Raw genomic sequence first — 13,423 nt, 5'->3', positions numbered from 1 at the left:
AGCAGGGTTCCTCATACTGAAAGCATGAGCAATAAAGGGACACATCTCTAATCCTTAGAAAGCAATAACCCTGGCCTCATGAGAAGGCAGATGTCAGGAGAGGATTGTGACTAGCTCAGCCACCAATACCATACTATCCCTCATACTTCACTGCTTATACTTCAAGACAGAGGGACACAACTTCATACCTACACTCATGGACCATGACTTCACAAGATGGAGGGTCAAGATGGATGATGGATGATAAATAGGCACACAATACTAAACAGAAGAAAGGAGCAGTTGCATTTATTTGTCTAGAACAGTCAGTACATTGTGTGAGGACACAACAAACAACAGTCATTGTGCATGAAGAAGACCATAGATTTATATCCCACCCTTCTCTCTGAATCAGAGTCTCAGAGCGGCTTACAATCTCCTTTATCTTCTACCACCACAACAGACACCCTGTAAGGTAGGTGAGAAAGAGAGCTCTCACAGTAGCTCCCCTTTCAAAGACAACTCTTGTGAGAGCTATGGCTGACCCAAGGCCATTCTAGCAACTGCAAGTGGAGGAGTGGGGAATCAAACCTGGTTCTCCCAGATAAGAGTCCGCACACTTAACCACTACACCAAACTAGGATCAGGCTGCCATACTGCAGTCCTGTGCCAAATTAAAAAGTATTTTAATCAACAGGCTTCTTAAAGAATGGATAACTGGATAAATAAGTAGAAAAGAGTAAAAGTCCAGTAGCACCTTAAAGACTAACAAAATTTGTGGTAGGGTATGCACTTTCATGAGTCATGGATAGCTGAGTATAAGGAGAAAATAATTATTCTTGCATCATAGTGAAGGAGATGTACAATATACATTAAAAGCACAATTTTTAAAAGCCTACAAGATTAAAAAGCATAAATTACAATCAAGTAGTAGCACAATAGAAGCAGCAGCAATAAAAAAGACAATGCAATACAGTAAGATAAATAAAAGGTATGACTATATTATTTGCTATTGAAGTCTTGCAGCAGATGAAATAGGCCAGATTTTTGCAACAGACAAAATAATAAAATCAGCACAGAGAATATGAAAAGCATTGGGAAGTGCACTCACAACCATTGAGACATCGAACGTCTGGCATCTAAAGTCAGTGACATGCGCTGACTGCTGGCCTTTTCATGCAGGATCAAATCCTGGGTAAGATCCATTTTTGCTTGGAACAGCCTGATACTTGGTGTATTTATAACTTCTTGATAAGACTACCATGATTACTGACAGAAAAACCATTATTACAGACAACAATTAACATCTCCCTCCCATCCCCAAACTGTCTCCGCATGTGTGGTTCTAACTACATCTTCCGCTGCCCAAAATACAACTAACAGTAGGACATGAATACCTTCTTCCCCACCAACTCTCCAGGCACAACTGTTAAAAACAAATAAATAACAGACTACTTGTGAGGGAGGATGGGATAGAAATAAAATAATAAATAAAAGGCTCTTCTCAACAGGGCCACTTCACTCTAGAGAGCCAGTTTGGTGTAGTGGTTAAGTGTGCGGACTCTTATCTGGGAGAACCGGGTTTGATTCCCCACTCCTCCACTTGCAGCTGCTGGAATGGCCTTGGGTCAGCCATAGCTCTGGCATAGGTTGTCCTTGAAAGGGCAGCTGCTGTGAGAACCCTCTCAGCCCCACCCACCTCACAGGGTGTCTGTTGTGGGGGGAGAAGATATGGGAGATTGTAAGCTGCTCTGAGTCTCTGATTCAGAGAGAAAAGTGGGGTGTAAATCTGCAATTCTTCTTTTCATTGCTGACACCTGGCATCCAGGTTCTCACACTATCAGACAGACTAGCCCCTGTATCTCCAAGGTGGTGACCTCCTCAACAGGGCCACTCCAGGCAACTTTCCACAATATTCAGACTTGGTGAGGGGAAGGAAGCAACAAGAAACTGGGTTTTAGTGGTTTCTGTTTACTGTGCAAAACCCCCGAAGCAAGCTGAAGTCCCGAGGCAGATAGTGGGAAATCGGAAGGATGCTGTACTGAAAAGAGGAACGTCAGAGCGGCGTAAGGTGAGTGGGAAATCAGCCTAGATTCACCCCCCTCCACTTTGTACATGGATTGGCTGCTGGTGCAATCATCTGTTCTCCAGTTTATAAATTTGGAATGCAGACACAATCTTGCCCATATTCTTATTCACACAGCACAGGGTACACACTTGTCCCAACACACAGCTTAATCTCAGCATCAGAGGTCATAAAAGTGTGTGTAAAGATTGACATACATAGTAAATTCGGTGATGATCTGATCTGATTGTGATCACTTATACAAATATATCACTTAAACAGAGTCAGGGAGGAGATTCAAAAGGTATATTGTTTTAAAAGAAACATACATGTAAACATGCAAAAAGAAGCTGCCCGGCAAAAGCTTGTGCATACTTATGCTGAAATGTATAATGTGAGGCTTTAAAATATGAGACACAAACCTACTTCAAGGTTGGGATGCAACACAAGCTAATGCACAGGATGCCAATGTAAGAGCCACTGCCAAAGCCATCAAGACGAAGAAAAATGGGCACCCTCCCACAAATAACATGACTATCAAGAGACAAGCTAAGAATCGGAACAGAACCAACCCCTCATCTTCATAAAGGTACTTGACAATTCCCCAGAGGACAACAAACAGCATTGGTACACCTAGGAAAAGAGGAAACAAGATATGCAGAGACAATGAGACCAAAAAAGAAAAGATGATCCAAGATTCACACAGTGTAGAACTTCTTTAGTCAACAGAAGATTGGACATTGGACAAACCACCAGCCATTTTGCTTGAAGAACATTCCAAACTTGTTTAATTACCTTTAGAACTAAATTTTCAAAAGGAGCTTGAAGTATTAAATCCAGTCCTATATAATTCAGGGGTGGCCAACGGTAGCTCTCCAGATGTTTTTTGCCTACAACTTCCATCAGCCCCAGTCAGCATGGCCAAAGTCTGGGGCTGATGGGAGTTGTAGGCAAAAAACATCTGGAGAGCTACCGTTGGCCACCCCTGCTTATGTATTCATGCTGGTAGTTTAATTAGAGATGTCAGTCTAAGTGTCACATTCCAATAATTTTTCTGATAAACCAGGTGCCATGTAAAACAAATTAGTCAAAATTAGAAAGAGTTTTCCATGGAGGAAAAAACCCAACTTGTGCAATAATAGACACCTAATTTCCGATTTAGCAATGTGTTATCAATGTTCTCTAGTTATGAGAAGCACCCTCCTTAATACTATATTGAGAGCTAAAATGATACTGACAATTTAAGGAATTTAAAAGAGGCTGTATAAAATAAAAAAGAATGCAAAACTACCTAGGCAATAACTTACTTGGATGAGCTAAATTTTATAGTTGTTGAAACTAGGGAGCTTGGAAGGGCATCTCTGATGGAAAGGCAATATTACACCTCACAACAGCTGCCTAAGATACTATTATAACAGACAGCAGTATTTCAAATAACTTGTGTTCCCACACAGTCAGTGCACAATGGTTAATTTAAGATTACTTTGGAAGCTCAACTACAGAGTGTACACAAGTACAAGGTCCTCACCTTTACATAAGAAAACCCATGGATTAATTACCCCATAAGAGAACCATAAGGAGGCAGAACTACCGTAGCTATTTACTCCAAAGTAATGGAAGTCTGAAATAAGTGGTGGTTTAGTGACAAGTGTGAATTTCACCTAGGAGTCTGTTCAGTTCTCCAGTTGATCAGAACTTTTACTGTTCTGAATTTCTATAGCTTCATCACAGCTCTCTGCAAGCACTACAGCTGAAAATGTCTGCCTGTGCAGGGAATTTCACAGTAACAAATGCAGTAAGTAAAAGCTCTGTTGTTGTTTCAGTACACAGCATAGGAAAATGTGGGGTTGGGATGAAGCGAGGAGCAGTACTCAATATAGCTATGTCTCTAGGTACTGGGAAACTTCAGAAAGCAATCTGAAAGCCCAAACAATACCATTTTAACATTCTGCTATGGTGTGTTTTCCAGACACCTGAGAAGTTAGCTGTTATAAAAACAAAGCAAGATATGCCACATTTTACCTAGGGAGAAAAGAGAAGTTAAGGGGCTCCAACAAAATGAAGATTTTTTTAAAAATTAGATGAAAAGTAAATTGGGCAAAGAAGATGGCTTGTAAGACATTCCAGGTTAACCTTCTCTGGTAATGTCCCAGAGAGACTTCATGCCTACTTAAAAAGTGCAATGATTCATAATGAGCAACTCTGTCCATCTGTGATGGTAACAAAATGCATTAGATGTCCCACCATAGATCACTTTGGAACACAGATGTGTCTTTAATCCAAGGAAACATTTTTAAATTATTTGACTTTTATTTCTTGACTTCATAAGTAATTAAAGCTGTTTTAATAAAAAAAAAGCTGACCATAAAATTTTGTTAAATGAGCCACCAAGGCTCACAGAGAAACGGCTATATTTCTACAGCACAAACAGATGTGCAGTGATAACCATTAGAATTTATGACATTTATGTCACCTGGCTACACTGGAAGATCCCTGTATTTAATTGTATTATTTGATATTTAAATTAAATGGGATCCAAATAGGGTTGCCATCTCTGGGATAAGAAATTCTTGGAGATTTGTGGAGTTGGATAATTAAGGGATTGGAACACCTTTCCTATGAGGAAAGGCTGAAGAGACTGGGACTTTTCATTTTAGAAAAGAGACTACTAAGGGGGGAGGGATACCAGAGAGATTTATAAAAATTACTAGGGATAAGGCCTGTTGTGAAGAAAAATACAATGGGCTCTAGAAAGAGATTCTGGGTGAGTGCCCCCTCTCACTATCTTCCCACCCACCCAAGTGAAGGCATTCACTCTCCCACACACACCTCAAGGGGAGCTGATCTTTGCCATCTGGAAAGCAGTTGTAATTCTAGTTTAAACAATTTTTTATTAATTAGCAATACATTGTTATAGAAATCTATACAAATTTTTAAAATACAAAATAAAAACAACACATCACTCCCCCCCCCTCCTCCATCCCTTTTTCTTGACCCCTGCTGGTGATTTAAAATTAAAAAACAAAAAAAGAAACAAGGCAACTTAACAAATCAAGAATCTCCATTTTAGAACCTTATATCAATACGGAAGAAATAAAAACATAAAATAAGAAAGGTTAACGCTATAAGTTCATCTTCATTTTTCAGTTAAAAAAAATTCCCCATTATAAATTCTAGTCCATTATTTCATCTCCTTCAGCTTTTATTAGAAATCACTAAGTGTCCCCTTACTTTCTAATGTTTTTCAACATAGTTTTGAAATTTCTCCCATTCCTTCCTAAACTTCTCCAAATCATAGTATTTTAAGATTCTTGTAAGTTTATCCATTTCACTCCATGACAAAACTTTTAAAATCCAGTCCCATTTTTCTGGTATTTTGTCTTGCTTCCATAACTGTGCATACAATGTCCTTGCAAATGAAAGCAGATACCATACCATCGTTCTATTTTGTTTTGGAAAACTTTCCATTTGTAATCCCAACAAAAAAGATTCTAGAGACCTCTTAATGTCATAACCTAAAATTCTTGACATTTCTTTCTGAATCATTTGCCAAAATTGTGTTGCTTTTTCACAAGTCCACCACATATTGTAGAAAGATCCTTCATGTTTTTTCACATTTCCAACATCTGTCTGACACCTGATTATTCATTTTTGCCAGTTTCTTAGGTGTCATGTACCATCTATACAGCATTTTAAAAGTTTTCTTTAATGTTATAACATGTCGAAATCTTCATAGAGTTCTTCCATAGATACTCCCAGGATTCCATTTGAATTTCTTTGTTAAAATTAATTGCCCATTTTATCATTTGAGATTTAACTATTTCCTCTTCTGTTGACCACTTCAATAATAATTTATAAATCCTTGAAATCAACTTTTCATTATCACCCACAGCATTTTTTCCAATTCTGTTTGCTCTTGTCTTATACCTTCATTTTTAATGTCCTGTTCCACCAAGCTCTTAATTTGTTGTAGTTGAAACCAATTATATTTATATTGTAATTCTTCAGATGATTTTAGTTCCACCTTTCCTCCATGTATTTTTAATAGTTGATTGTACGTTAATCACATCCCTGCATCAATTTCTGAAGATAATTTTAATACTTCTGTTGGCACAATCCATAGCGGCTTTCTCTCATCACCATATTTTTTATATTTTACCCAAGTACTTAGCAAGTTTTTTCGAATATAATGATGCAAGAAAAAGCCATCCATCTTATTTTCCCCATAAAACATATATGCATGCCAACCAAAAATATTTCCATGACCTTCTAGCGCCAGCAGCTTCTTGTTTAATAACGTCATCCAATCTTTAATCCATACCAAACATACTGCATCATGATACAATTTTAAATCCAGCAGTTGGAAACCTCTTCTTTCTTTTGCATCAGTTAAAATTTTCATTTTAATTCTTGGTTTCTTGCCGGCCCATACAAATTCTGAAACTTTTCGTTGCCATTTACTGAATTGTTTATTGTCCTTCTCAACTGGAATTGTCCAAGGCCTTCTCTGCATCTGCAAAGAATAATGCCACTTCTTTTTCAGGATGCTTCTCATAATATTCAACAATGTCTATGACAGTTCTGATATTATCCCTAATTTGTCTCCTGCGGAGAAATCCTGCTTGTTCCTCTTTAACAAAATTATTCAAATGCTGTTTGAGTCGTTCTGCAAGTATCCTAGCATATATTTTATAAGCGTTGTTAAGTAATGAAGTTGGTCTATAGTTTTTAACATTTGTGGTATCTCTATCTTCTTTTGGTATCAACGAAATTATTGCTTCCTTCCATGTGTTTGGTATTTTCCCATCAATCCTTATAATATTTATCAATTTTTGGAATTTTGGTACTAACATTTCTGCGAGGACTTTATAAAATTTTGCTGTGAAACCGTCTGGACCTGGTGCCTTTCCCAATTTCATTGAATTTATTGCTCCTTCAACTTCAGTTTTTTCAATGGGTTCATTTAGGACTTTTTCCATATTTTCTGTTAAGGGGCTCACCTGAATTTTCTGTAAATATGCATCTATTTTATTTTTATCCACCTTTTGACCTTGAAATAGCTTAGCATGGTATTTAGAAAATTCCCTTTTAATTCCTGCATGGTCAACTATTTCTTTACCTGCCGATACAATTTTAGTAACAAATTTACTTTCCCTTTTTTTTTTCATTTGCCAAGCCAGGTATTTTCCAGGTTTATTTGCTCCTTCAAAGGATTTCTGCTGTAATCTCCTAAGGTTCCATTCTACCTTTTTATTTAACAAATGTCTCAATTGATTCTGCAGTATTGTGATTTCCCAATATTGTGATTTCCCTTCTTTTTTCCCAGTCTGAAGGATGGAGGTTTTTTACAGAAACTGCAAGTATTCCAAACATGTTGGTTTTTTGCTTTTAACTTTGCTTCTAAGTCTCCCAAGAGTCTCAAAATTGCCCCCTTCTCTTGTTTATAACTTTAGAATATTGTAGCTAAGTCCAAATTCCAATCTTTATCTCAAATAAAGTTGGTTTTAGTCCCGGAATGAAAGATAAAGATCTTCTTACCTTGCAGCCAAATTTAACCTTCTCAACACCTTCCTCTTCCAATATTAATATTTAGAGATTTAGATAGTCCAAAGAAAGCTTGAATCTTGATGAATTTAAGTCAATTTAATGACCACGGAGACCCTCTGTAGACGCTGGAATACAATTCCTCGATGGGGACTTTTCAAAGCCTAAAGGGAACCCCCGCTGGGACTTCTCTTAAGCCAAAGTAAATCCCCTCAGAATATCCCATGCATGTCTTGGCCTTTTCCCTCACTGAGAAAAGTGGGCAGCAGGCGTTGGAATTGTCATGGGTGCTGGGGACCCTGCAGAAGAAACCGAGCCTGCAGAGCCTGCAGAAGGAACTGTGCCCCTGCCACCTGCACCAGTGCCCCTGCCTCCTGCTGAAGAAGATCCAAGCCCCCCTGCCTCGCCCTCTCGGGTGGCTCGTGTGCGTGACCGCCTTCGTCAGGACCTCAGGGATCGGAGGAGGGCGGCACGCTCACAAGCAAGACGCTCCCTGAGCCCTGAGTGGTGAAAGGATTCTGGCCCTTCTAAGTGTGAGGATGCTTAAGTTTCGGCAGGATCCTGGCTGCTGCTCTGAGACAGCAATTAGCCCAAATGAGCAACAGGCAGCAGAGGGCTATATAGCTGTGGGCTTTGGGAGAAGGCTTTGTGGAAGCAACTAGTCACATACCCGACATCCTAGCATCCACTCCGGCTCTTGACTTTGGCTTTTGGATTCCTGACTTTGGCTTGGACCTCTGGACCCCCTGACTTCGGCTTCTGAACCTCTGACCTGTGATACCTGGATTACGATTCTGTTTTGGCGCCTTGGACCCTCCTTGCTCACGAGTTGCTGACCTTGGACTGCCCCTGGACTTTGCCTGACTCAGCCCCAGCTCGTGACAGATTGCTTCCACCCACAACCAACACCCATTCCACAGGATGGATGCTGAAGCAAGTGGAACCACAGGACTACTGGCTGCGCTCCAAGCCCAGGTACAGCAGCTGACACAGGCAGTAGTACACTTGCAGCAACAACCTGTGGCCAGTGCTCCAGCCAAGTGCCCAGTTCCCCCACCTGACAGATTTGGGGGTGCCGTGGAAGAATTTCCTGCTTTCCTAGCGCAGTGCCGGCTGTACTTCGAACTAAGAGCTCGGGACTTCCCCAACGACAAAACAAAGGTGTGTTTCATCATCAGCCTGTTAAAGGGGCAGGCGGCCAAATGGGCCACACCCTTGCTGGTTGCGTCCTCTCCCCTGCTGACTGATTACCAGGGGTTTGAGGCCCACCTGTCTGCTGCCTTCTCAAACCCAGTCCAAGCAGCCACAGCCAACCGGAAGATCAGGGCGCTGAAACAAGGCAAATCCTCAGTGGCTCAGTATGCCACCGAATTCAAGCTCCTGGCCCAAGACTTGGCGTGGAATGAGGCTGCCCAGATGGACCAGTTTACCGAGGGGCTGGCAGAGGAAGTCCTGGATGAACTGGCCAGGGTGGAGTCGCCACCCACGCTCCAAGGACTTATCACCCTCTGCCTCCGCATTGATGGCCGCCTGGAAAGTCGCCGCCAAGCCAAGACCAGAGGGCGCCAGCTCCCTGCGCCGTGCCACTTGGCTCCTCGCCCATCCCCAGTTAGTACCAGAGCCGAGGAGGAGCCTATGCAGCTTGGAGCTGCTCGACCCCGCCTGACTCCAGAAGAAAAGGCCAGATGCCGCACGCAGAATCTGTGCCTTTACTGCGGTACGGCAGGCCACTATGCCTCTGGCTGCCCTGCTAAGCGTCGGATACCCGGACCCTCGTTGCCACCGCCGCCAAAAGAGCAGCCCCAGGCGTAAGTGGGCCCTCCAGCCTGGGGCGACTAGCTGGGTCCTCCGAACAGCAGACTGATACCCCAGGCCCATTCCTGCTACCAGTCAAACTCCGTCTGCCTGATGAACGCTGGCTGTTTGTATATGCCATGCTGGACTCGGGAGCGGCCCACTGTTTTGTAGATGCTGCCTTTGTAAAGCAGCACCAGATACCAGTGCAGACAAAAGAGACTCCAACGCTGGTGGAGGCTATCGACGGGCGCCTCCTCCGTTCTGGCCCCGTCACCCAGGAGACCTGCCCCATCACCTTCCACGTCCAGCAGCACCAAGAACAGCTGCAGTTTAATGTCGCCCGCATGCCTCGCTTCCCGCTGATTCTGGGCCTTTCCTGGCTGAAGCTGCACAACCCCATCATGGACTGGGCCCAGCAGGAACTACGTTTCCGAGATCCATGCCCCCATCTGACTCCTCCCACCACTCTAGCAGCCGGCATCCCGAGTGGTGGTCCTCAGCTCCCTCAGAAGTATGCGGACTTCGCCGATGTCTTCGAAGAGACAGGAGCGGATCAGCTTCCCCCTCACCGGCCCTATGACTGTGCCATTGACCTAGTACCTGGGGCACCACTCCCGGTGGGGCGTCTGTACCCGATGTCGGAGCCTGAGTTGGCAGCTCTGCAAGACTACCTGGACAAGAACCTGAAACGCGGATTCATCCGACCCTCAACCTCTCCCCTGTCTGCTCCAGTCCTCTTCGTGAAGAAGAAAAGTGGGGAGCTGCGGCTGTGCAATGACTACCGGGCCCTGAACAAGATCACCATCCGCGACCGGTACCCTCTACCACTGATCCCTGAACTCTTGGATCGCTTAAAGGGGGCCCAGATTTACACCAAGCTGGACCTCCGTGGAGCGTACAATTTGGTGCGCATACGGCCCGGAGACGAGTGGAAGACCGCGTTTGGGACCCGATACGGGCAGTACGAGCACCTGGTGATGCCCTTCGGATTGACCAATGCCCCCGCTGTCTTCCAGAGGTTCATGAACGACATATTCCGGGACCTGCTCGACCGCTTCGCGATCATATACCTGGATGACATCCTAATTTACTCCCGCAATCCTGCCCAGCACGCCGAGCACGTCCGACAGGTCCTGCAGCGCCTACGAGCCCATGGCCTCTACGCCAAGCTGGAGAAGTGCGACTTCGACCTGCGCTCCGTCGAGTTCCTTGGGCACATTGTGTCACCGCAGGGGATCCTCATGGACCCGAAAAAAGTAGAAGCGGTCCTGACCTGGCAGGCTCCTCAGAATCGCAAAGACCTGCAGCGGTTCCTTGGTTTTGCCAACTACTATCGGCAATTCATCCCGGCCTACGCATCCCTGACCACACCCCTGACTCAACTACTCCGCCCCAAAAAACCCTTCCGCTGGTCCCCAGAGGCCGATAACGCCTTCTCCACCCTGAAGACTCGCTTTGCCACCGGGCCACTCCTGAGATACCCTGACTCCCAGCTTCCCTTTATGGTGGAAGCTGATGCCTCCAACGTGGCCCTGGGAGCAGTGCTGTCCCAGCGCGAGGAGCCGTCCCAGCCACTCCAGCCCAGCGCCTATTACTCGCGCCAGCTCACTGCTGCAGAGAGGAACTATACCATCTGGGAGAGGGAGTTGCTCGCGATCAAGGCGGCGTTTGAGGTTTGGCGACATTACCTCGAAGGGGCTCGCCACCCTGTTCAAGTGCTCACCGATCACCGGAACTTGGAACACCTCCAGACCACCCGCCGTCTCAACCAGCGCCAGATCCGGTGGTCCCTATTCTTCTCTCGCTTCGACTTCCGGATCTCCTACATCCCCCATACCCAGAACCGGAAAGCAGACGCGCTCTCCCGGAAACCGGAATACGCCCCTGCCTCAACTGAGACCGTGCCCGCTGCTCCAATCCTGCCACCCTCAGTATTTGCAGCCACCTCCACTTCACCAGCACTCGTGGAGGACATTCGGGCTAGCCAGGCCAATGATCCCTGGGTCCAGCAACACCTCCAGGCTCTCCAAGATGACCCAACAGGCGAGTTCACGACTCGAGGCGGCCTCTTGCTACACCGCGAACGCCTCTATGTGCCGCCCGGGCCCTTGCGAGCAGAAGTGCTACGCCTGACCCACGACTCGTTACCCGCCGGGCACTTTGGACAGCATAAGACCACCCACTTGCTGACAAGGGAATTCTGGTGGCCACGAGTTCGCGCTGATGTTGCCCGTTATGTCAGCTCCTGTGACGTCTGCCAACGGGCCAAAGACATCCCAGCCAAACCCTCAGGGTTGCTACAGCCCTTGCCCACATCTTCAGGACCCTGGGAGACCATCTCGATGGACTTCATCACGGAACTTCCGCGCTCCAAGGGTCAGACTTGTATCTGGGTGGTCGTCGACCTATTTGGCCAGACAGAGCGCACCAATGCCACGCTAGAGCAATATCTCCGCTGTTACACCTGTTACCAGCAGGATGACTGGACCACTCTATTGCCCCTAGCGGAGTTTGCATACAACAATGCGGTCCATTCATCCACCCAAATGACCCCGTTTGCTGCAACCTACGGGTACCACCCTCGGTTCTTCCCGGCAATCCTACCACCCACGAATGTCCCCGCCGTCGATGCCTACCTGCAAGAACTCCGCGCCAGCCAAGACTTGCTCCGAGAGCAGCTACAGCAGGCCAAGGAGGCATATAAACGGGCTGCGGACCGAAAGAGGCAAGAAGGCCCTCCAGTGCAGCCGGGGGATCAGGTGTGGCTCTCAACTCGCTACCTGCGCCGGCCTGGTCGGTCTCACAAGCTGGATGCACGGTTCATTGGACCCTACCCCGTCGTAGAACAAATAAACCCCATCGCCTTCAGGCTCCAGTTGCCACCCCACCTCTGCATTCACCCTGTGTTCCATCGCTCCCTCCTTGTTCCAGCTGCACCCCCTGACCCAGCTCGGCCTCCTTCCCCACCGCCGCCACCACCGGTGTTGGTGGATGACGAGGAAGAATATGAGGTGCGCCAGATTCTGGACTCCCGGTACCATCGTGGAGGCCTCCAGTACCTTGTGGACTGGGAGGGATACGGCCCAGAAGACCGGTCCTGGGAACCTGTGAACAATCTTCATGCCCCGGACTTGGTGCAACGATTCCACAGCGACCACCCCGACCTCCCAGGCCCCTCGACGGAGGGGGGCCCTGGGGGGGGATAGTGTCATGGGTGCTGGGGACCCTGCAGAAGAAACCGAGCCTGCAGAGCCTGCAGAAGGAACTGTGCCCCTGCCACCTGCACCAGTGCCCCTGCCTCCTGCTGAAGAAGATCCAAGCCCCCCTGCCTCGCCCTCTCGGGTGGCTCGTGTGCGTGACCGCCTTCGTCAGGACCTCAGGGATCGGAGGAGGGCGGCACGCTCACAAACAAGACGCTCCCTGAGCCCTGAGTGGTGAAAGGATTCTGGCCCTTCTAAGTGTGAGGATGCTTAAGTTTCGGCAGGATCCTGGCTGCTGCTCTGAGACAGCAATTAGCCCAAATGAGCAACAGGCAGCAGAGGGCTATATAGCTGTGGGCTTTGGGAGGAGGCTTTGTGGAAGTAACTAGTCACATACCTGACATCCTAGCATCCACTCCGGCTCTTGACTTTGGCTTTTGGATTCCTGACTTTGGCTTGGACCTCTGGACCCCCTGACTTCGGCTTCTGAACCTCTGACCTGTGATACCTGGATTACGATTCTGTTTTGGCGCCTTGGACCCTCCTTGCTCACGAGTTGCTGACCTTGGACTGCCCCTGGACTTTGCCTGACTCAGCCCCAGCTCGTGACAGGAATCGCCTTCTCTACCCAGAACAAAGGCTCAGGTCCGCTCCCCTTTTGAGAAGCGGCTCAATTCTTCATGATTCAACTCCGGAAGTCGAGAGCAGCTGTAATTCTGAGTGATCTCCAGCCCTCACATGGAGACTAGCAACACTGGCTCCTCAGGAGGAAATGGCACTGTACCTGCCTGAGGTCCCACCGCTCCTCAAACCCCACCCTCTCTAGGTCCCACCCCTT

The 13,423-nt window shown here is 46.5% G+C and overlaps 1 protein-coding gene across 1 annotated transcript in view; it reads right to left on the bottom strand.

The window, feature by feature from the left end:
• Nucleotides 1-13,423, bottom strand: part of GLP1R (glucagon like peptide 1 receptor) — a 194,378-nt gene that overhangs the window by 41,599 nt on the left and 139,356 nt on the right. Inside the window, exon 10 of the mRNA XM_060243726.1 lies at nucleotides 2,617-2,677. Within this exon, the coding sequence (XP_060099709.1) occupies nucleotides 2,617-2,677 (61 nt within the window). The remainder of the gene's footprint in view (nucleotides 1-2,616; nucleotides 2,678-13,423) is intronic.

This window comes from Heteronotia binoei, chromosome 1 (assembly GCF_032191835.1).
Source record: "Heteronotia binoei isolate CCM8104 ecotype False Entrance Well chromosome 1, APGP_CSIRO_Hbin_v1, whole genome shotgun sequence".
NCBI classification, from domain to species: Eukaryota; Metazoa; Chordata; class Lepidosauria; order Squamata; family Gekkonidae; genus Heteronotia; species Heteronotia binoei.
The sequence above is the reverse complement of the archived record's forward strand: the minus strand, read 5'-3'. Positions and strand labels throughout refer to the sequence as shown.